At 53.8% G+C, this 25,390-nt stretch overlaps 2 protein-coding genes across 3 annotated transcripts in view; one reads left to right on the forward strand and one right to left on the reverse strand.

Annotated features, from left to right (window-relative positions):
• The window catches only part of LOC122543622 (uncharacterized), a 76,126-nt gene that overhangs the window by 25,188 nt on the left and 25,548 nt on the right, over window positions 1–25,390 (reverse strand). The window lies entirely within an intron of this gene.
• Window positions 407–14,541, forward strand: LOC122546247 (uncharacterized). 2 transcript variants are annotated; one of them, XM_087974258.1, is made up of 3 exons: window positions 407–1,108; window positions 2,323–2,398; window positions 12,608–14,541. In XM_087974258.1, the coding sequence occupies exon 3, from the start codon at window positions 12,925–12,927 to the stop codon at window positions 13,687–13,689; it is 765 nt and encodes a 254-aa protein (XP_087830384.1). In that variant the 5' UTR covers window positions 407–1,108; window positions 2,323–2,398; window positions 12,608–12,924; the 3' UTR covers window positions 13,690–14,541. The 2 variants fall into 2 exon arrangements, with proteins under 2 accessions (XP_087830384.1, XP_087830383.1); XM_087974257.1 differs by lacking the exon at window positions 2,323–2,398.

Below are 25,390 nucleotides of genomic sequence, written 5' to 3' on the forward strand. Positions count from 1 at the left end.
GTACATTACTATGATTCTAAGTACAATTTATCACAGAGGGAGATACAGTAGTGAAAGAGTGCTGTGTGGAAATGGGTTCAAATCCACCATAAAAAGGAGATACCTGTTTTACATCCACAGAACCCTTCACAGGGTAGCAGGGCAGAACACTAAAAGACTCGAAATTCCCAGTCAAAAGACCCAATAATTTCACTGTTTTCAACTTCAGAATCCCATACGAACAGAGCATTAGGATCTGAGCAAACCGGTGATCACTGCACATTGTGACAGAATTGAGGGTACTCGGAGAGTGACTGGGCAGCAGAGCTCTGCTAGAATAGTTCAGGAATGAAGGATTTTAGCTGTGAGGTAAACTGGTGTCGACTTCCGGAGCACACAAGAGTTTCGTTAAACTATTTATTTTAGCTTAGCCTGCGAGATGGCCAGAGTCAGCACCAGCATGTATGGATTAAAAACAGTACAATTTATAGCCCTGAGGTGCGCGACTAATATACACATCTCTCAACCCCACATGACAAAGTGTTGCCACGTCCCATAGTTTTCACATGAGTCATGAGCAGATAAGCAATGCGGTTAACAAGGCTCCACTGAATAGAGGAAGCAGCCTCAGGCATGAGTGGAGGGGCGTTTCAGCAAGAACAGCAAAGGCACAAATTTCAACATTTATGGCGCATCGTTATATCAGCAACAGCAAAAAAGAACTTTTAACTATTGCTTCCCCAACACACTATCACAGGAAGCAACTGAGGCTGGAGCTGCACCCTGGCAATGGACAGGGAGTTTGTCCCTTGGCTCTGGACACTTGACAAGTAAGGAGTGGGGGAGAATAAGAAAACTACCTTCGCCATCTTTGTTAGGGGCAAGGTTCCGCGGTGCCACCAGCAATGATCGCGATGCACCGGCGCGGCCGCCATCTTTATTCGGGGCAAGGATCCCCCGGACCAGGAACCTGGGCAGCGCAGCGCGTGAGAAAGGCTTTCTGCAAATCGTGGATGTGACAAAGTTGTTTGTGAGGGGATTAAAACGTGGGCTCGCAGACTGGAAACTCCGACCAAAGCATCACATCACTGGATTTCATCAAAATCACGGATATTATCGGCCTTTGAATGTAAGTATTCAGTTTCAGGCCATTGTATTCACTGCATAACCTCTTACCTGCAGATTCTGTCTGTTGCTCGGAAAGGAGATCTCAAACCTTTTCCTGCAGGTATTCTTCCCTTGTGTAACAGATAAAAGGCAGGGAACGGACTCAATACATTTATTCGGTGCTAATACTCAATGTTAAACACTCATTGCGCCAGTTACTTATTTCATCTAATTCATTTCATTGAACTTCACTTTATCTTAGCTTTAACTTTAATTCACTTATCACCCTAACTCTTACTTTGAGTGGATAAATTTGGCTTGAATCAAATTCAAGCAAAGTGGCCAGTGTTGGTCTCACCTCACGATTCCTTGTTTTATGAAGAGGACTTCATGGCATTGCTTTTCCAGTGTGGAACTGGAAACTTCTCCTTCTGAGGGAGTGTTTCCTTATTGTGTTGACTTGTGTGCAAATGTGCTGCTGTCAAATAGGCCTCGGGCACTCAGCCAAGGAATTGATAAAAGCCTAATCACCAATTTTTCAATCTCATCCAAAGAAATTTACTGGGAAAGAACTTGCAAATGTTTATGATTTTGAAGGAGCTGGTGTTGGGCTGGGGTGGACAACTTTTTAAAAAACCACACATCACCAGGTTATAGTTGGATTATGACCTGGCGTTGTGTGATTTTTAACATTTTACAAATACTTACACTGAGCCATGAACAGTGACATTCTATGCGTCATGTCGGGTAGCAGTAGGTCCAGAGACCTTATGACCCTTACTTGATTTGGTCAACAGAGGAAACTGAAGATCGCAACACATCCTGCTGCAGCTTAATTGAAGTCAGAGTTCAATCTAGTTTGACTGAAATTCCCAGCACGCTCTTAAACTGTCACAAGCCATTTCTGCTGCTGACCACATGCCAAAGAAAACTGTTAGTTCAACATTTTATTATCAGCCAATAGGAACTTCAATTTCTTTTTAAACTGCCATATCTAAACCAATCACACAACTCCCTCAAATCTCTCACTCAAACCATTGTGATGAATCTCCTCTGCCCCTTCTCAGGGACTCTCCCATCCTTCTCAATGTGTGGTTGTCTCTGGTTTGCACAGATCCAGATGCCCTGTGTCCCTGATATCTTCTTCAGAGTTAAATCTGTCTTCAATACTTCTGATATCTTTCTAGCTATAGGCTCTAGGAGATCTTCAAGTTAAAAGTTGAAATTGTTTTACAGATGAGTAATTCCCACCATTCATCGACAAGTTGAAGGTTTCAGTGCTCTTGCTGAGGGGGTCCTGCCTATGGAGCTGGTATGTAACACCTTTGTGGCGGACCTGAATCCATATCTATTGTCTCACCTCTGCACTCCCTGATCACCTCTTTGTCATTGTCCAACTTTCTCTGTCTCAATACTGGCTTATTTTTGCTATAATTAGCACAATGACACTAATTTAGATTAGATTCAATTCCTTACAATGTGGAAACAGGCCCTTCGGCCCAACAAAGCCTCTGTCGCTCCAGGGAAAACAGCCCCAGACTATTCAGCCTCTCTCTATAGCTCAAATCCTCCAACCCTAACAACATCCTTGTAAATCTTTTCTGAATCCTTTGGGCGGCACGGTGGCACAGTGGTTAGCACTGCTGCCTCACAGCGCCAGAGACCCGGGTTCAATTCCTGCCTCAGGCGACTGACTGTGTGGAGTTTGCACGTTCTCCCCGTGTCCGCGTGGGTTTCCTCCGGGTGCTCCAGTTTCCTCCCACAGTCCAAAAATGTGCAGGTCAGGTGAATTGGCTGTGCTAAATTGCCCGTAGTGTTAGGTAAGGGGTAAATGTAGGGGTATGGGTGGGTTACGCTTCGGCGGGTCGGTGTGGACTTGTTGGGCCGAAGGGCCTGTTTCCACACTGTAAGTAATCTAATCGAATCTAATCAAGTTTCACAACATCCTTCTGATGGGAAGGAGACCAGAATTGCAGGCAATATTCCAACAGTGGCCTAACCAATGTCCTGTACAGCTGAAACATGACCTCCCAACTCCTGTACTCAATTCTCTGACCAATAAAGGAAAGCATACCAATTGCCATCTTCACCATCCTATCTACCTGTGACTCCACTTTCAAGGAGCTATGAACCTGCACTCCAAGGTCTCTTTGTTCAGCAACACTCCCTGGGACCTTACATTTTAGTAGTATAATATTTTTATTCTGATTCATTGTTAGTTCTTTTATAATCAAAAAAAAAACTTTTTTTCCAAATGAGTTTCGTTAAGGTACCTTTTGATTGAAATGAGTTACGGTAACAGACCTTTTGGAGAGGCACAGTCATGGATAGCTTTTTTGCTAAGAAGTTATATGTGTAGAAAACCATGAACAGCATCGAGAGGATAAATGGACAAAGTCCTTTCCCTGGGTGGGGGAGTCCAGAACTAGAGGGCATAGGTTTAGTGTGAGAGGGGAAAGAAAAAAAGAGACCTAAGGGGCAACTTTTTCACAAAGAGGGTGGTGTGTGTATGGAATGAGCTGCCAGAGGAAGTGGTGGTGGCTGGTACAATTGCAACATTTCAGAGGCATTTGGATGGGTGTGTGAATAAGAAGGGTTTGGAGGGATATGGGCCAGATGCTGGCAGGTGGGAGCAGATGAGGTTGTGATATCTGGTCGGCATGGACGAGTTGGACCGAAGGGTCTGTTTCCGTGCTGTACATCTCAAAGACTCCATGATACTTGGAAGATTATTACTGGTGCATCCGCGATCTCTGTAACTAAAATCATTAATGTTTGTTTTAAATCACAAAGGAGAGTTTTGTTTTAAATCAACAGAGTTGTATTTATGCAGCTTTTAGAGAGGCCTGAATGTGGATGGTTCAGAAGTGAGTTATTTTTAATTAAAGATAGAAAGCTGTCTGCTGGACCAGTTCAGCAGTCTTTTTTTTTTATTTGACCGTCCAGCTATGTGGTTGATTTTGTTTCAGATTTGAATGTGCAATATTTTATTTAATTTTTTGCATGCTTGGACTCTTTTTTTCAGGTAAAGAAATGTAGTTTTATTTTACATAGAAGGTGCGGTTGTGAGCTGCTTCTTTTTAGTCTTAATGACATTGAGGACACATAAGAGACAGTTAGATGGCTCGTAGATTTAGCGAAGTTATTTCACAGCACAGTCAGTTAGATAGATGGATGACTGTCAGGAAGATAAGAAGGTAGTTCAGAAGTCTCCTGTGGCTATTCCTCTCTCAAACACAATACTCCGTTTGGGGTATTGTTGAAAAGGGTAGTCTCTCAGAACAAAACAGAAGAGACAGTCAGATCTTGGGCACCTCAAATTAATCTTCTGTTTGGCAGGGTTTGACAAAATTTAGAAGAATAATTGTTATAGGGGACTGTCCTGTCAACAGCACAGACAGGAGACTGTGTGGCAGTGAGTGTGAATCTTGGACAGTATTTTGCTTTCCTAGTGCCAGGGTTACAGACATCTCAAAACCTTTGAAAGTATTGTTAGAAGAGAGAGTGAGAAACCAGGAGTTATTGTTCACAAGGTTTGAGTTTTTATTGTACACATTGGTAGGAATGACGAAGTTAAGGAAAAGATTTAGGCTTTACAGAACGAATATAATGTTCATCTTGGTGTTCAAGTGCATAGATCCCTCTAAGTTACCACCCAGTTGGATAGAGTTGCTCAGAAAGCATATGGTATTTTGGCTTTCATTAACAGGGGGATCGAGTTTAAGAGCTGCGAGGTTTTACTGCAACTCTACAAGTCTCTGGTGAGACCACACTTGGAATATTGTGTCCAGTTCTGGAAAGATACAGAGGCTTTGGAGAGGGTGCAAAGAAAGTTTATCAGAATGCTGCCTGGACTGGAGCGCTTGTCTTATGAGGGGAGGTTGACTAAGCTCGGACATTTCTCTCTGGACTGAAGGAGGAAGAGAGGAGACCTAATCGAGGTATACAAGGTAATGAGAGGCATGGATAGAGTCAACAGCCAGAAAATTTTCCCTAGGGCAGGACTGATTGGCACAAGGGGTCATAGTTTTAAGATGTTTGGAAAAAGGTATAGAGGAGAGTCAGAGGTAGGTTCTTTACGCAGAGAGTTGTGAATGCATGGAATGCGTTGCCAGTGGTGGTGGTGGAAGCAGAGTCATTGGAGACATTTAAGCGACTGCCTGACATGCACATGGACAGCAGTGAATTGAGGAGTGCGTAGGTTAGGTTATTTCATTTTATATTAGGATTAATCCTCGGCACAACATCGTGGGCCAAAGGGCCTGTTCTGTGCTGTACTTTTCTATGGTCGATAAGAGGCTAAGTAGAAGATTAAAAAAAGAGAACCTCAAAAGTAGTAATTGCTGGTTTACTTCCAATGCCAAATTCAAATGAGGCAAAGAATAAAAGAATAAAGGAGATTAAATCAGTGGCTGCAGAGGTGGAGGTGTCATGTTCAGGGATTCAGATTCTTAGATCATTGGGCACCTTTCTGGGGCAGATAAGACCCGTTCAAAATGGATGGGTTTCACTGGTACTGGAAAGGGACAATGTTTGGAGCAAGCACATTAGCTAATTGTATGAAGGGAGACTGCAAGCTATTAGAGAGAAGAGTTGGAGGGATCGTAAGTAACAGAGTATATAGAAAGATAGGTGAGGATGGTTTTGAGTATGAAAAGAACACCGGTAATTACAGAAGGAAGTTAAGGCCTAGTCAGAGAATGAAGTAACTCTGTAGAATTAACTCTAAGTGCAAGTGGTCTTACAGGTAAAGCTGATGAACTCGGGACATGTTTGGGATCATGGGATTGGGATATCATAGCTATTACAAAAACTTGGCTGAGGGATGGATGAGACTGGCAGCTCGATGTTCCGGGTTTCAGATTCTATAGGAAGGGTAGAAAGAGAGGCAAAAGAGAAGGGAAAGTGGCATTTTTCATTAAGGAAAACATCACAGCTGCAACTAGAGAAGATATTTCTGAAAAAATGTCCAGTGAAAATGTATAGATTGAAATTAGATATAAAAAAAATGAATGATCATCGTGACAATGAAGGCTATTCAACCTGATGGGATTGTACTATAGACCTCCCAATAGTCAGAGGGAAATTGAGGAACATGGAACACTACAGGCCCTTCAGCCCTCTATGTTGTGCTGGCCTCTTATGCTACTGTAAGATCCTTCATTGTACTATCTTCCATGTGCCGAGACAAGAATTGCTTAAATGTCCCTAATGTCTCTAACTCTACTATCATCGCTGGCAGTGCAGCTCATGCACCCACCACTCTCTGCGTAAAGAAAATACATAGAGATGTCAGATATGAGGATGGCACGTGGCTCAGTGGTTAGCACTGCTGCCTCACAGCCAGAGTCCCAGGTTCGATTCCAGCCTCAGGCGACTGTCTGTGTGGAGTTTGCACGTTATCCCCGTGTCTGCGTGGGTTTCCTCCGGGTGCTCCGGTTTCCTCCCACAATCCAAAGATGTGCAGGTTAGGGTGAATTGGCTGCACTAAATTGCCCGTAGTGTTAAAGTACAGATTTGAGATGGCCAAAGGAATCCCAAATGGACTCGACCTGTAAGTCTCTCTTGGTTTGTCCCGGAGATCCTACTCTTTGGTCGTCTGGAATAAAAAACTCTGACAGACAGTTTAGTTTAATTTTAGTCTTTCCCTTCATTTACTAATGGCATCACCATTACAACATAAGCCAGGCTAGCTAAGGTTCTAAAACCTGAGGAGAGTAGGGTACTATCTCTTCCTTTAAGAGCTCTCAGAGGCTGCCCCCTCTTCTATCACAATCATGCTTATTTTGTACAGAATTTTACAAAAACACTGCATGTTCTTAATTAGACAGACAGTGGAAAGGCAATAATTTGTAAGGAAGATAAATTAATTGACAGGTCTATGTGCGCTTAACTGATCACTCCTACAGGCCCTTAGCCATCCCTCAGGTGGGAAAAACAAATCCAGCCGAGTCAGGCGCCTGTTGGTGAGGTAAGTCCCTATCATAAAGTGGTACCTGCCTAAGCCTCATGGGAGAGGTCATAAGGTCACCTTGCACAGGAAACATGTCAGAATCCGTTGTTTTACAAAATGGCTTCTTAGCGAAGAGGGCAAGCTCTGACCATAACATGGCTTCCTGACAGACTGTGTCAGAATCTCTTCAATGTTCGGTTTAGAATTTTTTTTAGCTCGGAGCAGACTCCTGCTTTTTATGTTCAGAACAGAATCATTAAGTATCTGAGGGTGAAACGTTACCGTAAGGTTATATTTTAAATAACTCATTAGTCTCAAATTCAACATGCTTTCCTTTCAGGGTGGTGATTCAAATTCAAATAAGCCATAAGATCTGACTAGTTAGAGTTAACAGTGGGGCAGTCATGGCCTGTAAGAGCAGCAAGTACGTTAAAGCTTCATCAACATTTCCTTTTACAGAGTTTGCATTTCATAATCAGCAATGGCTACTCAAAATCATTATAAAGTCCCAAAATGCAATTAAATTCAAAACATTCAATCCATAGCAAGTAAGCACAAAGAGCTAGGGGCGGCACGGTGGTTCATTGGTTAGCACTGCTGCCTCAGCACCAGAATCCCAGGTCAATTCCAGCCTTTGGTGACTGTCTGTGTGGAGTTTGCACATTCTGCCCGTATCTGCGTGGGTTTGCTCCAGGTGCTCCAGTTTCCTCCCTCAGTCCAAAGATGTGCAGCTCAGGTGAATTGGCCATGCTAAATTGCCCATAGTGTTAGGTGCATTCGTCAGAGGGAAATGGGTCTGGGTGGATTGCTCTTTGGAGGGTCGGTGTGGACTGGCTGGTCCAAAGGGCCTGTTTCCACACTGAATTGTGGATTCCTACTGATTCCTACAGTGAATCTAATCTAACTATCGACTGGCTGAAGAAGAATCCATTATAATTGATAGCACATGGCCATTAATTACAAAGTTTTTGACATGCTTACAAGGTGATCAACACTCATTAATTTCACAAGTGAACATCCATGAATGTTATCCCTCGGTGTCCTGTTTACTCAGATTCATTGATGTTAAGGTGACTGTCCTTCATTGCCTTAGAGCATCCTGTTATCACTTGGTGAGAACAGATGTTTTTATCTTCTGCACATCCTGGGCTCCCTCTTTTGTGGCCTGACCCCTCCTTGCCTGGCCTGTTTATTTTCTCCTGTGCAGCAAATGTGTTCTATAATTCAGCATTACATTTAGTCTAAGTGTTTAAGGACAAGCTTTAAGGCTACAGACCTTCTCAATAGTGATCAGGGATGTGTAGGGTAAATGCATTAGTCAGGGGTAAATGTAGGGGAATGGGTCAGGGTGGGTTACTCTTCGGAGAGTCGGTGTGGACTTGTTGGACCGAAGGGCCTGTTTCCACACCGGAGGCATTCTGATTCTAACATCTCGATTTTAAGCGTTAGCAACATTTATTCCCTTAATAGGCCTTAAGGTCTTGGAACATCAGTTGTGTGTAGTTAAGAACTTTGTGTTCTCGCTTAACTGGAGCCGTGTGCGGTTAGCACATAACTTGTCCACTTGCTTAGCTGCACACTTTTATGTTCCCTTTTAGATTCCTTCTACAGAAGTACTGTGTCCAGTTCTGGTCTCCCTGTTATAGGAAGGGTGTTATTAAGCTGAGGAGGGTTCAGAAGAGATTTCCCAGGATGTTGCTGGAATTGGAGGGTTTGTGTTTATAAGGAGAGGCTGGGACTTTTTATTTGTAACGTAGTTCGAGAGGTCACCTTAACATCGTCAGTGATGCTACAGTCAGATTAAGGAGAAAAGGGTGGCTCGAGAGAGTCTAAGGCCCCTTAAAGATCACCAAAGGCCGCCTATGTGTGGAACAGCAGGAAATGGGGGGGATACAAAATTAGTACCTTGCAGTAGTGTTTCTTGTGGAGACGTGTATAGATGATAGAGAATGTGGGGAATTAATTAGCAACATTTTGAAAAATGTCCAAATTACAGAGGAGGTGGTGCTGGACGTCTGAAAACACATAAAGGTGGATAAGTCCCTGGGACATGATCAAGTGTACCCTAGAACTCTGTGGGAAGTTAGAGAAGTGATTGCTGAGCCCCTTACTGAGATATTTATATCATCGGTAGTCACAGGTGAAGTGCCGGAAGACTGGAGGTTGGCTAATATGGTGTCACTGTTTAAGAAGCGGTAAGGAAGAGCCAGTGAACTATAGACCGGTGGGCCTGATATTGGTGGTGGGCAAGATATTAGAGGGAATCCTGAGAGACAGGATTTACATGTATTTGGAAAGGCAAGGACTGATTAGGGATAGTTAACATGGCTTTGTGTATGGGAGGTCATGTCTCACTAATTTGATTGAGTTTTCTGAAGAGTAATAAACAGGATTGATGAGGGCAGAGCAGTAGATGTGATCTATATGGATGTCATTAAGGCCTTCGACAAGGTTCCTCGTGGGAGACTGGTTAGCAAGGTTAGATCACATGGAATACAGGGAGAACTAGCCATTTGGATACAGAACTAGCTCTGTAGAAGATAGAGGGTGGTGATGGAGGGTTGCTTATCAGACAGGAGGCCTGTGACCAGTGGTGTGCTGGTCACAAGATTGGTGCTGGGTTCACTGCTTTTCATCATTTTATAAAAATGATTTGGATGTGAACATAGGAGGTACAGTTAATAGGTTTGCAGGTGACACCAAAATTGGAGGTGTAGTGGACAGCAAAAATAATTTATGTCCTGAGTACAACAGGTTCTGATCAGATGGGCCAGTAGGCCAAGGAGTAGGTGATGGTGTTTAATTTAGATAAATGTGAGGTGCTGCATTTTGGAAAGGCAAATCATGCCAGGATTTAGACACTTAATGATAAGGTCCTGGGGAGTGTTGCTGAACCAAGAGAGCTTGGTGCTTATATTCATAGTTAATTGAAAGCGGAGTCGCAGCTAAATAGGATAGTGAAGAATGTGTTTGGTATGCTTTCCTTTGGTCAGTGCAGTTGAGTCAAGGAGTAGGGTGAGAGGGGAATGAATTAAAAAGGTCCTGAGGGGCGGCTTTCTCGCGCAGTGGGTGGTATGTGTATGGAATGAGCGGCCAGAGGAAATGGTGGAGGCTGGTACAATTACAACATGTAAAAGGCATCTGGATGGGTGCGTGAATAGGGAGGGGTGAGAGGGATATGGGCCAATTGCATTCCCAGTCCATGTTTGGAAAATTGAAATCTCATAGCACTGCAACCCTAACTGTGGAGAAGGTTTTGCCTTCCTGAACTGCTGTAGTCGGTGTGGTGAAGGTACTCCTTGTGTTGTGTTGTGGCCTGTGATCAGAGGTGATATCTGAGTGAGTCTTGGCTTCACCCACTGTAAGGCCCTGAAATCATTGCTGTTGTAAAATGTTAAAACCCTGGCTCAGTATTCTGAGGACAGCGTCACTAATGATTAACAAGTTCATTTAAAAGGAAGAACAGGCTCACAAGTTTAAACTTGTCCTTTCAATTAAAAGGTTTTGTGGAATCATACAACACTGAAATAGACCCTTCGGCCTAACCAGTCCATGTCGACCATAATCCCAGACTAAGCATCCCACCTGCCTGCTCTTGACCCATATCCCTCCAAACATTTCTTACTCATGTACTTATCGAAATGTCTTTTAGACATTGTAACTGTAACCGGGTCCACCACTTTCTTTGTAAGTTCGTCCTTCACACAAACCACTCGTGTGTTTTTAAAATAAAATTGTCTCTCTCACGTGGCTGAGAGACATTGAGGTGAACTGTTCTGACAGGACGAGTACTACTGGAAGGAGAAGTTTATTCTGAGTTTGAAACTCAAAACAGGCTCTTCTCTGCAGACAGGTTACCGTGGCAACACTGATAAGACATTCCATTGCACAGACTCATCTCATTGGAAATGCGAAACTGATCATTCGCCACAAGAGAAACTTCAATCCGACTGAATGAATGAATGAATAGATTAGATTCTGATCTGATGTTTAGATCTATAATTGTGAAACAGTCAGAAATAACAGAACTGACAGCAGACAGGAGACAGCTTCAATGAGAACATGACTGAAGTAAAGGAACTGCTGGGAAGCAGACAATTATGTCGCTGTAAATCACAGTTTAGAGAAATTCTAGCAACCTTTTCGTTACTTCCTGCCAACACCTCACAGAGATAACAATAGGACAGCCAGCAGCTCGAGCTGGATCACTACAGTGTAGAAAAGTGAGGGAATACTGATGTAAGGGGATGGATGGGACTGGAGACCCCGGAGATCAAGCTGAGGATAGCCAAGGATCCATCCATCAGCTGACCTTGTGTAAGGGACTGGGGACCCACAGGAGTTGCATGTTTATTGCGATTGATGGGTCAGTCCAATGTACTGTCAAGGACAGAGAATCTGCTCAGCTTCTAGTTCTGAATAAAGTGTTTGAATTACTGATCCTGGAGTCTCAAACTTGGTAAGTAACAGGATTGAATCTCGCATTTCCTTCCAGGATATTTGAAGGGTCAGATTTCCATCACGGAAGGATTTGAATCTCATTGGCCTCAAGAAGACTCTTCATCAGAGCTGATGTGAAGTGTGGAAAGAGGCAGCGTTTATGCAACACTGGGGGTGCGGGGTGGCAGCGGGTGGGGGTGGTCAGTTGGTGTGCTGAGGAGAAAGGTACTTCGTGTAACAATCAAGATAGAGTTGTCACAATTTGAAACGTTAGCTTGCTAAGGATGGAGTCTGACCCACTGTGACCTGCTTCGTTTCTTCTTTTCAGTGTCTCCAATATTGGCCTATCTCTCATAAAGGGAAGTGCCCAGATTTGGATACTCTCGCTGTGACTGAACTAGTGTTTGTTTATGAGGTTTCATGTCACATTGATGCACCTGAATTTTGTATCTCAACTTATAATGCCCAGAATGGTACCTGCTTTATTAGCTATTCTCTGAATGAGTCCAGTCTCCTTCAATAATTTATGAATATTTTTAGCTTCCATCTCAGTAAACCATGAAGTCACCATTGCATTCAGAAGGTAGGGAACCCGAAACTAAATAGGGAGGTTTGGTGAAACTCCTTTCACATTTGTTCATAAACTCTGTTCGCAGTCAGTTTTGGCAAACAGGGTAACATCTGCTGTTCTGTGGTTAGTCAGGGTCTTTTAGATTAATGTTTCACCATAAATCATGACTGAAGTGAATTATTTCACTATCTCTGGCTGTTATGAATTGGTCAATAGGATTTGGAAAACATTCGCCATATCAGATGGTAACAGATTGGAACTGCTGTTTGACCCCTCAAGACTCCTCTGCCATTCAAATAGAATCAGGGCTGAGCTGACAATCCTCTTGTCCACTTCCCTGCATTTTTACCACAACACTTGATCCCTCCAGTGATCGAGAATCTACTCAGCACTTCACTGGGATTTCAGCACAGGGAGGAGGAAAAGGGAGGGAGTGTGGGCCGAGGGATTTATGGCTTTGGGGTGACATGGGAAAGAATGGTGATCTATAGAAACTGGAATTCTCTGAATTTCTATCCATTTCTAACTGTGATGAAATTTCTCAATTCCTTTTCCAGGATATTTGATGGGAAGGATTTCCGTCAGAGAAGGATTTGAATCTCATTGGCCTTTGAATGTGAAAGGAGAAATGTTTGTATATTCCATCTGCAAGAAAGATGTCAAGCATCGATTTAACTGGAAACGCACAGAGACACACACACACTATCGACACAGTATGTTCCGATGAACTGACCAAGATAAAAGTTTGAAACGGTTACACAGACTGAAAAAGGAAATCACACTGATCACAGCAGGGATAAACTGTACGTGTGTTTTCTGTGTGTGATTATCCAACCAATCATCCAACCTTTGGAATCACAATAGCAGCCACATCATGGAGAAACCATTGGAATGTGAGGACTGTGGGAAGAGATTCAGATGCCAGTCTGAACTGCAAGTTCATCAACGCAACCACACTGGGGAGAAACCATTCACCTGCTCAGTGTGTGGAAAGGGGTTCACTGCCTCATACAAACTTGGGATCCATCAGCAAGTTCACTCTGAGGAGAGACCATTTAAATGCACCGAGTGTGGGAAGCAGTTTAAAAGTGCGAGGTTGCTGGTGTGTCATAAAACTGTCCACACCAGCGAGAGACCATTCAGCTGCTCTGACTGTGAGATGCGGTTCAAGTGCTCATCGAACCTGAGCAGACACCGGCGGGTTCACACTGGGGAGAGGCCATTCACCTGCAGCACGTGTGGGATAGGATTCCCTCGGTCATCTCACCTGCTGAAACACCAACAAGTTCACACCAAGCAGAGACCTTTTACATGTTCAAGTTGTAAGAAGAGCTTCAAAACCAACAACGGGCTTGAGCTACATAAGCTGACTCATGCCCAGAAGAGACCATTCATTTGCTCAGTGTGTGGGAAGGGGTTTACTCAGTCAACCCACCTGCTCACACACCAGCGGGTTCACAGTGACGAGAGACCTTTCAAATGCCCAGACTGTGGGAAGTGCTATAAAAGTGCCGGAGACCTCATGTGCCATCAACAAATTCACACTGAGGAGAAACCATTCAGGTGCTCTCGCTGTGGGATTGGGTACAAGAGATCAGGTCACCTGCACAAACACCAGCAACTTCACACTGGGGAATGACCGTTTAGCTGCTCTGAGAGCTTTTCTTGTCCATCCAACTTGCGGTCACACAAGAACCTTCCCGATTTGGTGTGGGACACTTTATAAATGTTCTCAATGTGAGAGGAGTTTTAAAAAGCAAGCAGACTTTGCTGAGACACCAGCGAGTTCACACTGACGAGAGACGCTTGAAATGCCTAGTCTGTGGGAAATGCTTTAAGATGTCCTGTGACCTGATGCCGCATCAATGTTTTTGCAATGAGAAGGAACCATCCAAGTGTTCTCGCTGTGAGACTGGCTTCAAATGCTCACCTGACTGAATGAGGCACCAGCGAGTTGACACTCTGCAGGGCTTGGATTGGGGGTCATTGCTGCAGTTAATTCAATTCAGGACTGAATGTATGGGTTCTGGTCCTAACATTCCAATTTGGGCCACATAGATGGAGAGCCATTATCGAATGCCTTTCATTACAATTTTAAGTACTCCACCATTCATAGCGATACTGTCAGCTGCATGGAGCCCAAGATCTGGGATGTCCACCTTTTCTATTCACTTTTCCCCCTTTTTTGCATTCCTTGTTACCCACGTCCTTATCTAAGATTTTAGTAACCTGACCTGATATGTCCTCTAGAATCTGTGGAACCCCTGGGAAACTTCATTACGTGAAGATCTCTGTAGAAATGTAAGTTGGGCCGTTCAGTCAAAGCTGATCCCTGAGCGAGTGGAGTCTGTAGAAATGTCACTCGGACACCGCTTGTTCGAACAAGTTGGGAGGAGAAGTTCTGAACTCACCACTGGACATCCTGTTCCCCGGAAGAGTGAGATGATTCTTCCCGCACATTGATATTACGAAGTAAAGTAACTAAAGGTGATTTATTGTGTCTGAGATGCATTATTTATTTGAATTGGAATTATAGGCTGACAAGTGATAAGCAGTGTTCCCAAATATCTTTATTTGTAAATGTCATATTTGGATGGTGGGGGGGAGGGGTTGGGGGGGAGGGGTTGGGGGGTGGAGGGGTTGGGGGTGGGGGGGGGTGGGTGTGGATGGTGGGGGGGTGGGTGTGGATGGTGGGGGGGGTGGGTGTGGATGGTGAGGGGGGGGTTGGGGGTGGGTGTGGATGGTGGGGTGGGTGTGGATGGTGGGGGGGGTTGGGGGTGGGTGTGGATGGTGGGGGGGTGGGTGTGGATGATGGGGGGGTTGGGGGTGGGTGTGGATGGTGGGGGGGTGGGTGTGGATGATGGGGGGGTTGGGGGTGGGTGTGGATGGTGGGGGGGTGGGTGTGGATGGTGGGGGGGTGGGTGTGGATGGTGGGGGGGTTGGGGGTGGGGGTGGGGGTGGATGGTGGGGTGGGGGTGGATGGTGGGGTGGGGGTGGGGGTGGATGGTGGGGTGGGTGTGGATGGTGGGGGGGTTGGGGTGGATGGTGGGGGGGTGGGTGTGTGTGGATGGTGGGTGGGGGGGTGGGTGTGGATGGTGGGTGGGGTTGGGGGTGGGTGTGGATGGTGGGGGGTGGGTGTGGATGGTGGGGGGGTTGGGGGTGGGTGTGGATGATGGGGGGGGTTGGGGGTGGGTGTGGATGGTGGGGGTGTGGATGGTGGGGGGTGGGTGTGGATGGTGGGGGGGTTGGGGGTGGGTGTGGATGGTGGGGGGGTGGGTGTGGATGGTGGGTGGGGTTGGGGGTGGGTGTGGATGGTGGGGGGGTGGGTGTGGATGGTGGGGGGGTGGGTGTGGATGGTGGGGGGGGTTGGGGGTGGGTGTGGATGTGGATGGTGGGAGGGTGGGTGTGGATGTGGATGGTGGGAGGGTGGGTGTGGATGGTGGGGGGGGTTGGGGGTGGGTGTGGATGGTGGGGGGGTGGGTGTGGATGTGGGTGGGGGGGTTGGGGTGGGTGTGGATGGTGGGGGTGTGGGTGTGGGGGGTTGGGGGTGTGTGTGGATGGTGGGGGGGTGGGTGTGGATGTGGATGGTGGGAGGGTGGGTGTGGATGGTGGGGGGGTGGGTGTGGATGTGGATGGTGGGAGGGTGGGTGTGGATGGTGGGGGGGTGGGTGTGGATGTGGATGGTGGGAGGGTGGGTGTGGATGGTGGGGGGGGTTGGGGGTGGGTGTGGATGGTGGGGGGGTTGGGGGTGGGTGTGGATGGTGGGGGGGTGGGTGTGGGTCGTGGGGGGGTGGGTGTGGATGGGTGGGTGTGGGTGGGTGGGTGTGGATGGGTGGGTGGGGGGGGTGGGTGTGGATGGTGGGGGGGGTTGGGGGTGGGTGTGGATGGGGTGGGGGGGTGGGTGTGGATGGTGGGGGGGGTTGGGGGTGGGGGTGGATGGTGGGGTGGGTGTGGATGGTGGGGGGGTTGGGGTGGATGGTGTGGTGGGGGTGGATGGTGGGGTGGGGGTGGGGGTGGGGGGTGGATGGTGGGGTGGGGGTGGGGGTGGGGGTGGGGGGTGGGGGTGGATGGTGGGGTGGGGGTGGGGGTGGGGGGTGGGGGTGGATGGTGGGGTGGGTGTGGATGGTGGGGTGGGTGTGGATGGTGGGGGGGTGGGTGTGGATGGTGGGGGGGGGTGGGTGTGGATGGTGGGGGGGGGGTGGGGGGGGGTGTGGATGGTGGGGGGGTGGGTGTGGATGGTGGGGTGGGTGTGGATGGTGGGGGGGTGGGTGTGGATGGTGGGGGGGTTGGGGGTGGGTGTGGATGGTGGGGGGGTGGGTGTGGATGGTGGGTGGGGTTGGGGGGTGGGTGTGGATGGTGAGGGGGTTGGGGTTGGATGGTGGGTGGGGTTGGGGGTGGGTGTGGATTGTGGGGGGGTGGGTGTGGATGGTGGGGGGGGTGGGGGTTGGGGGTGGGTGTGGATGGTGGGGGGGTGGGTGTGGATGGTGGGGGTGGATGGTGGGGGGTGGATGGTGGGGGGTGGTTGGGGGTGGGGGTGGATGGTGGGGGGTGGTTGGGGGTGGATGGTGGGGGGTGGTTGGGGGTGGGGGTGGATGGTGGGGGGGGGTTGGGGGTGGGGGTGGATGGTGGGGGGGGTGGGGGTGGGGGTGGAAGGTGTGGGGGTGGGTGTGGATGGTGGGAGGGTGGGTGTGGATGGTGGGAGGGGTTGGGGGTGGGTGTGGATGGTGGGGGGGTTGGGGGTGGGTGTGGATGGTGGGGGGGTGGGTGTGGATGGTGGGAGGGTGGGTGTGGATGGTGGGGGGGGTTGGGGGTGGGTGTGGATGGTGGCAGGGTGGGTGTGGATGGTGGGGGGTGGTTGGGGGTGGGTGTGGATGGTGGGGGTGTGGTTGTGGATGGTGGGGGGTGGTTGGGGGTGGGTGTGGATGGTGGGGGTGTGGGTGTGGATGGTGGGGGGTGGTTGGGGGTGGGGGTGGATGGTGGGGGTGTGGGGGTGGATGGTGGGGGTGTGGGTGTGGATGGTGGGGGGTGGTTGGGGGTGTGGGTGGTTGGGGGTGGGGGTGGATGTTGGGGGGGGTAGGTGTGGATGGTGGGGTTGGGGGTGGATGGTGGGGGGGTGGGTGTGGATGGTGGGGGGTGGATGGTGGGGGTGGGGGTGTGGGTGTGGATGGTGGGGGGGGTGGGGGTGGTGGGGGTGTGGATGGTGGGGGGTGGTGGGGGTGTGGGGGTGGTGGGGGGTGGGGGGGGTGTGGATGGTGGGGGGGGTGGGGGTGGTGGGGGTGTGGGTGTGGGTGGTGGGGTGGTGGGGGGGTGGGGGTGTGGTGTGGATGGTGGGGGTGGTGGGGGTGTGGGGGTGGATGGTGGGGGGGGGTGGGGTGTGGTGTGGGGGGGTGGGGTGTGGGTGGTGGTGGTGGGGGGGTGGGTGTGGGGGTGGGTGTGGATGGTGGGGGTGGTGGGGGGGTGGGTGTGGATGGTGGGGGGTGGGTGTGATGGTGGGGGTGGGGGGGTGGGTGTGGGTGGTGGGGGTGGTGGGGGGGGTGGGTGTGGATGGTGGGGGGTGGTGGGGGTGGGTGTGGATGGTGGGGGGTGGGGGGGTGGGTGTGGATGGTGGGGGTGGTGGGGGGGTGGGTGGATGGTGGGGGGTGGTGGTGGGGGTGGATGGTGGGGGTGGTGGGGGGTGGGTGGTGGATGGTGGGGGTGGGGGGGTGGGTGTGGATGGTGGGGGGTTGGGGGTGGATGGTGGGGGGGGTTGGGGGTGGGTGTGGATGGTGGGGGTGGTTGGGGGTGGGTGTGGATGGTGGGGGGGTTGGGGGGGATGGTGGGGGGGTGGGGTGGGTGTGGATGGTGGTGGGGTGGGTGTGGATGGTGGGAGTGGTTGGGGGTGGGTGTGGATGGTGGGGGGTGGTGGGTGGGGGTGGGTGTGGATGGTGGGGGGGGTGGGTGTGGATGGTGGGGGAGGTGGTGGGGGGGGTGGGTGTGGATGGTGGGGGGTGGGTGGGATGGTGGGGAGGTGGTGGGGGGGTGGGTGTGGATGGTGGGGGGTGGTGGGGGGGTGGGTGGGGGGTGGTGGGTGTGGATGGTGGGGGTGGTGGGTGTGGATGGTGGGGGTGGTGGGGGGGGTGGGTGTGGATGGTGGGGGTGGTGGGGTGTGGGTGTGGATGGTGGGGGGGTTGGGGGGTGGATGGTGGGGGGGGTTGGGGGTGGGTGTGGATGGTGGGGGGTTTGGGGGTGGATGGTGGGGGGGGTTGGGGGTGGGTGTGGATGGTGGTGGGGTGGGTGTGGATGGTGGGAGTGGTTGGGGGTGGGTGTGGATGGTGGGGGCGGTGGGGGGGTGGGTGTGGATGGTGGTGGGGTGGGTGTGGATGTTGGGAGTGGTTGGGGGTGGGTGTGGATGGTGGGGGGGGTTGGGGGTGGGTGTGGATGGTGGGGGTGGTGTGGGGTTGGGGGTGGATGGTGGGGGGTTGGGGGTGGATGGTGGGGGGTTGGGGGGTGGATGGTGGGGGGGTGGGGGTGGATGGTGGGGGGGTTGTGGGTGGATGGTGGGGGGGTTGGGTGTGGATGGTGGGGGGGTTGGGTGTGGATGGTGGGGGGGTTGGGTGTGGATGGTGGGGGTTTGGGTGTGGATGGTGGGGGGTGAGTGTGGATGGTGGGGGTGGTGGGGGGGGGTGTGTGGATGGTGGGGGTGGTGGGGGGGTGAGTGTGGATGGTGGGGGTGGTGGGGGGGTGGGTGTGGATGGTGGGGGTGGTGGGGGGGTGGGTGTGGATGGTGGGGGGGGTTGGGGGTGGGTGTGGATGGTGGGGGGGGTGGGTGTGGATGGTGGGTGGGTGGGGTGGGGGTGGTGGGATGGTGGGGGGGTGGGTGTGGATGGTGGGGGGGGTGGGTGTGGATGGTGGGGGGGGTTGGGGGTGGGTGTGGTGTGGATGGTGGGGGGTGGGTGTGGATGTGGATGGTGGGAGGGTGGGTGTGGATGGTGGGGGGTGGGTGTGGATGTGGGTGGGGGGGTTGGGTGTGGGTGTGGATGGTGGGGGGTGTGGGTGTGGGGGGTTGGGGGGTGTGTGTGGATGGTGGGGGGGTGGGTGTGGTGTGGATGGTGGGAGGGTGGGTGTGGATGGTGGGGGGGTGGGTGTGGATGTGGATGGTGGGAGGGTGGGGTGTGGATGGTGGGGGGGTGGGTGTGGATGTGGATGGTGGGAGGGTGGGTGTGGATGGTGGGGGGGGTTGGGGGGTGGGTGTGGATGGTGGGGGGGTTGGGGGTGGGTGTGGATGGTGGGGGGGTGGGTGTGGGTCGTGGGGGGTGGGTGTGGATGGGTGGGGTGTGGGTGGGTGGGTGTGGATGGGTGGGTGGGGGGGGTGGGTGTGGATGGTGGGGGGGGTTGGGGGTGGGTGTGGATGGGGTGGGGGGGGTGGGTGTGGATGGTGGGGGGGGTTGGGGGTGGGGGTGGATGGTGGGGTGGGTGTGGATGGTGGGGGGGTTGGGGTGGATGGTGTGGTGGGGGTGGATGGTGGGGTGGGGGTGGGGGGTGGATGGTGGGGTGGGGGTGGGGGTGGGGGTGGGGGGGTGGGGGTGGATGGTGGGGTGGGGGTGGGAGTGGGGGGTGGGGGTGGATGGTGGGGTGGGTGGGGTGTGGATGGTGGGGGGGGGTGGGTGTGGATGGTGGGGGGGGGTGGGTGTGGATGGTGGGGGGGGTGGGGGGGGGGTGTGGATGGTGGGGGGGTGGGTGTGGATGGTGGGGGGGGTGGGGGTGGGGGTGGAAGGTGTGGGGGTGGGTGTGGATGTGGGAGGGTGGGTGTGGATGGTGGGAGGGGTTGGGGGGGGTGGGTGTGGATGGTGGGGGGGTTGGGGGTGGGTGTGGATGGTGGGGGGGTGGGTGTGGATGGTGGGAGGGTGGGTGTGGATGGTGGGGGGGTTGGGGGTGGTGTGGATGGTGGGAGGGTGGGGGTGGGTGTGGATGGTGGGGGGTGTTGGGGGTGGGTGTGGATGGTGGGGGTGTGGTTGTGGATGGTGGGGGTGGTTGGGGTGGGGTGTGGGTGTGGATGGTGGGGGTGTGGGTGTGGATGGTGGGGGGTGGTTGGGGGTGGGGGTGGATGGTGGGGGTGTGGGGGTGGTGGTGGGGGTGTGGGTGGTGGATGGTGGGGGGTGGTTGGGGGTGTGGGTGGTTGGGGGTGGGGGTGGATGTTGGGGGGGTAGGTGTGGATGGTGGGGTTGGGGGTGGATGGTGGGGGGGGTGGGTGTGGATGGTGGGGGTGGATGGTGGGGGTGTGGGTGTGGATGGTGGGGGGGGTGGGGGTGTGGGTGTGGATGGTGGGGGTGGTGGGGGTGTGGGGGTGGATGATGGGGGTGGGGGTGTGGGTGTGGATGGTGGGGGGGGTGGGGGTGTGGGTGTGGATGGTGGGGGGGGTGGGGGTGGTGGGGGTGTGGGTGTGGATGGTGGGGGTGGTGGGGGGGTGGGTGTGGATGGTGGGGGGGTGGGTGTGAATGGTGGGGGTGGTGGGGGGGTGGGTGTGGGTGGTGGGGGTGGTGGGGGGGTGGTGTGGGGGGGTGGGTGTGGATGGTGGGGATGGTGGGGGTGGTGGGGGGGTGGGTGTGGATGGTGGGGGTGGTGGGGGGGTGGGTGTGGATGGTGGGGGGTGGTGGGGGGGTGGGTGTGGATGGTGGGGGTGGGGGTCGTGGGGGTGGATGGTGGGGGTGGTGGGGGGGTGGGTGTGGATGGTGGGGGTGGTGGGGGGGTGGGTGTGGATGGTGGGGAGTTGGGGGGTGGATGGTGGGGGGGGTTGGGGGTGGGGGTGGATGGTGGGGGGGGGTTGGGGGTGGGTGTGGATGGTGGGGGTGGTTGGGGGTGGGTGTGGATGGTGGGGGGTTGGGGGGTGGATGGTGGGGGGGGTTGGGGGTGGGTGTGGATGGTGGTGGGGTGGGTGTGGATGGTGGGAGTGGTTGGGGGTGGGTGTGGATGGTGGGGGTGGTGGGGGGGTGGGTGTGGATGGTGGGGGGGGTGGTGGGGGGGGTGGGTGTGGATGGTGGGGGTGGTGGGGGGGTGGGTGTGGATGGTGGGGGGTGGTGGGTGTGGATGGTGGGGGTGGTGGGTGTGGATGGTGGGGGTGGTGGGGGGGTGGGTGTGGATGGTGGGGGTGGTGGGGGTGTGGGTGTGGATGGTGGGGGGGTTGGGGGTGGATGGTGGGGGGGGTTGGGGGTGGGTGTGGATGGTGGGGGGTTGGGGGTGGATGGTGGGGGGGGTTGGGGGTGGGTGTGGATGGTGGTGGGGTGGGTGTGGATGGTGGGAGTGGTTGGGGGTGGGTGTGGATGGTGGGGGGCGGTGGGGGGGTGGGTGTGGATGGTGGTGGGGTGGGTGTGGATGTTGGGAGTGGTTGGGGGTGGGTGTGGATGGTGGGGGGGGTTGGGGGTGGGTGTGGATGGTGGGGGTGGTGTGGGGTTGGGGGTGGATGGTGGGGGGTTGGGGGTGGATGGTGGGGGGTTGGGGGTGGATGGTGGGGGGGTGGGGGTGGATGGTGGGGGGGTTGTGGGTGGATGGTGGGGGGGTTGGGTGTGGATGGTGGGGGGGTTGGGTGTGGATGGTGGGGGGGTTGGGTGTGGATGGTGGGGGGTTTGGGTGTGGATGGTGGGGGGGTGAGTGTGGATGGTGGGGGTGGTGGGGGGGTGAGTGTGGATGGTGGGGGTGGTGGGGGGGTGAGTGTGGATGGTGGGGGTGGTGGGGGGGGTGGGTGTGGATGGTGGGGGTGGTGGGGGGGTGGGTGTGGATGGTGGGGGGTGGTGGGGGTGGTGGGTGTGGATGGTGGGGGTGGTGGGGGTGGATGGTGGGGGTGGTGGGGGTGGTGGGGGGGTGGGTGTGGATGGTGGGGGGTGGTGGGGGGGTGGGTGTGGATGGTGGGGGGTTGGGGGTGGATGGTGGGGGGTTGGGGGTGGATGGTGGGGGGGGTTGGGGGTGGGTGTGGATGGTGGGGGGGGTTGGGGGGTGGGTGTGGATGGTGGGGGGGTTGGGGGTGGTGTGGATGGTGGGGGGTTGGGGGTGGATGGTGGTGGGGTGGGTGTGGATGGTGGTGGGGTGGGTGTGGATGGTGGGAGTGGTTGGGGGTGGGTGTGGATGGTGGGGGCGGTGGGGGGGGTGGGTGTGGACGGTGGGGGGGGTGGGTGTGGATGGTGGGGGCGGTGGGGGGGGTGGGTGTGGATGGTGGGGGTGGTGGGGGGGTGGGTGTGGATGGTGGGGGGTTGGGGGTGGATGGTGGGGGGTTGGGGGTGGATGGTGGGGGGTTGGGGGTGGATGGTGGGGGGTTGGGGGTGGGGGTGGATGGTGGGGGGGGTTGGGTGTGGATGGTGGGGAGGTGGGGTGTGGATGGTGGGGGGGGTGGGTGTGGATGGTGGGGGGGGTTGAGGGTGGGTGTGGATGGTGGGGGGGTGGGTGTGGATGGTGGGGGTGGTGGGGGGGTGGGGGTGGATGGTGGGGGTGTGGGGGGGTGGGTGTGGATGGTGGGGGTGGTTGAGGGTGGGTGTGGATGGTGGGGGGTTGGGGGTGGATGGTGGGGGGGGTTGGGGTGGGTGTGGATGGTGGGGGGGTGGGTGTGGATGGTGGGAGTGGTTGGCGGTGGGTGTGGATGGTGGGGGGGGGTTGGGGGTGGGTGTGGATGGTGGGGTTGTGGGGGTGTGGGTGTGGATGGTGGGGGTGGTGTGGGGGTGGGTGTGGATGGTGGGGGGGTTGGGGGTGGATGGTGGGGGGGTTGGGGGTGGATGGTGGGGGGGTTGGGGGTGGATGGTGGGGGGGTTGGGTGTGGATGGTGGGGGTTTGGGTGTGGATGGTGGGGGGGTGAGTGTGGATGGTGGGGGGGGTTGGGGGTGGGTGTGGATGGTGGGGGGGGTGGGTGTGGATGGTGGGGGGGTTTGGGGGTGGGTGTGGATGGTGGGGGGTGTTGGGGGTGGGTGTGGATGGTGGGGGGGGTGGGGGTGGATGGTGGGGGGGGTTTGGGTGTGGGTGTGGATGGTGGGGGGGTGGGTGTGGATGGTGGGGGGGTTTGGGGGTGGGTGTGGATGGTGGGGGGGTGGGTGTGGATGGTGGGGGGGTTTGGGGGTGGGTGTGGATGGTGGGGGGGTGGGTGTGGATGGTGGGGGGGTTTGGGGGTGGGAGTGGATGGTGGGGGGGTTTGGGGGTGGGTGTGGATGGTGGGGGGGTGGGTGTGGATGGTGGGGGGGTTTGGGGGTGGGTGTGGATGGTGGGGGAGTGGGTGTGGATGGTGGGGAGGTTTGGGGGTGGGTGTGGATGGTGGGGGGGTTGGGGGTGGGTGTGGATGGTGGGGGGGTGGGTGTGGATGGTGGGGGGGTTTGGGGGTGGATGGTGGGGGGGTTTGGGGGTGGATGGTGGGGGGGTTTGGGGGTGGGTGTGGATGGTGGGGGGGTTTGGGGGTGGGTGTGGATGGTGGGGGGGTGGGTGTGGATGCTGGGGGGGTTTGGGGGTGGGTGTGGATGGTGGGAGGGTGGGTGTGGATGGTGGGGGGGGGTTGGGTGTGGATGGTGGGGGGGTGGGTGTGGATGGTGGGGGGGGTTGGGGTTGGGTGTGGATGGTGGGGGGGGTGGGTGTGGATGGTGGGGGGGGTTGGGGTTGGGTGTGGATGGTGGGGGGGTGGGTGTGGATGGTGGGGGGGGTTGGGGTTGGGTGTGGATGGTGGGGGGGTGGGTGTGGATGGTGGGGGGGGTTGGGGTTGGGGGTGGATGGTGGGGGGGGTGGGTGTGGATGGTGGGGGGGGTTGGGGTTGGGGGTGGATGGTGGGTGGATGGGGGTGGGGGTGGTGGTGGCTGGTAAAGTAACTAAAGGTGATTTATTGTGTCTGAGATGCATTATTTGTTTTAATTGGAATTATAGGCTGACAAGTGATAAGCAGTGTTCCCAAATATCTTTATTTGTATATGTTATATTTGAATGGTGGGGGGGGAGGGTGTGGGTGTGGATGGTGGTGGGGGGGTGCTTGGGGGTGGGTGTGGATGGTGGGGGGGTGGGTGTGGATGGTGGGTGGATAGGGGTGGGGGGTGGTGGAGGGGTGGGGTGAATCACTGAGTCAGTGAGTGAAAGTCTTTACCGCAGAAAGCTGGTAAGGACAGGGGAGGTGGATTGCAGGTATTCCAGGATGAGAGAGACAGATTTTAATCAGGAAGGGGAAATCCTAGATTACTGTGGTAAAGACAGGAAGGTGGAGCTGAGACCCCTCAAGGGGCCTGTCAGAGTTTGGCAAGTGCCTGAAGAGCACAGTAGCCCCAGGGATGATCGCTGCCCAGAAGTGTGTGCACTCGCTGGTTTTTAAGGGAGGTTGGGTGGGGAGGGGTTGCGGTGGTTTTTGTGGGGGTGGGGGGAGGAATCAGCTCAGTGTTTGGTGAGTCCGTATAAATGTAGCTCAGGTAGACACAGCTTGTTAGAATAGACCTGAGGAAGAGGAAGCTCTGAACTAACCTGAAGAGTTTCTCTTCTCCACATGAAGGGAACAGCTGACTCTTTTCAACCCTCTGACACTGTGATCCAAAGTAATGAAAGCTGATGTGTTGTTGTGAGCTAGTTTATTTGACAGGGTTGGAATTGTAAGCTCACAGCAGGCAATCACCATCTTCTGCAGTTTTGTTTTATTTAATGTACATTTATATTTTGCTGCTTATTTCCATGTTAAACCTGTGTTGAACACTTATCTTATGAATGTTGATTGAAAACAAAGTGACTGTGCTTTGCTTCTGTGGAGTAAGGCTGAAGATACCAGAACTCAGACCCAAACTTTCCATTTGGGCTGTACTGAACTCAGCCGTTCAGGTGGAGTGACCCTGGGGAAACTGATTATCAAATAAGGTCCGTGGCTGGAGTGGGGTGATCAGACTATTATACGGTCAAACTGTTTGGGCTAAGATCGGGTAAAAGAAAAAACCGTTCCCAAACATGGAAGATGGATGAAGTCGTACACTGGACAGAGCCCAAAACACAAGTAGCCTGAGGAGACCCTGTGATCAACAGCAATTCTGGAAACCAGCCATCGTGAAGAAGTGAGGGAAGCCCAGGTCAGAAGATGTGGCTAGTACAAACCTGGCCAGCTGAAGCTGTCCCGTGTTGTCACGGATTCAGTGAATCCAGAGGGAAACTGTTAGGATGTCTCAAAATTATATAGAACATAGAACAATACAGCACAGAACAGGCCCTTCGGCCCACGATGTTGTGCTGAACATTTGTCCTAGCTTAAGCACCCATCCATGTACCTATCCAATTGCCGCTTAAAGGTCACCAATGATTCTGACTCTGCCACTGCCACAGGCAGCGCATTCCATGCCCCCATCACTATCTGGGTAAAGAACCCACCCCTGACGTCT

Source organism: Chiloscyllium plagiosum, unplaced genomic scaffold, assembly GCF_037043375.1.
Source record: "Chiloscyllium plagiosum isolate Xiang-an unplaced genomic scaffold, Cpla_swu_hap1 HiC_scaffold_27, whole genome shotgun sequence".
Taxonomy (NCBI): Eukaryota; Metazoa; Chordata; class Chondrichthyes; order Orectolobiformes; family Hemiscylliidae; genus Chiloscyllium; species Chiloscyllium plagiosum.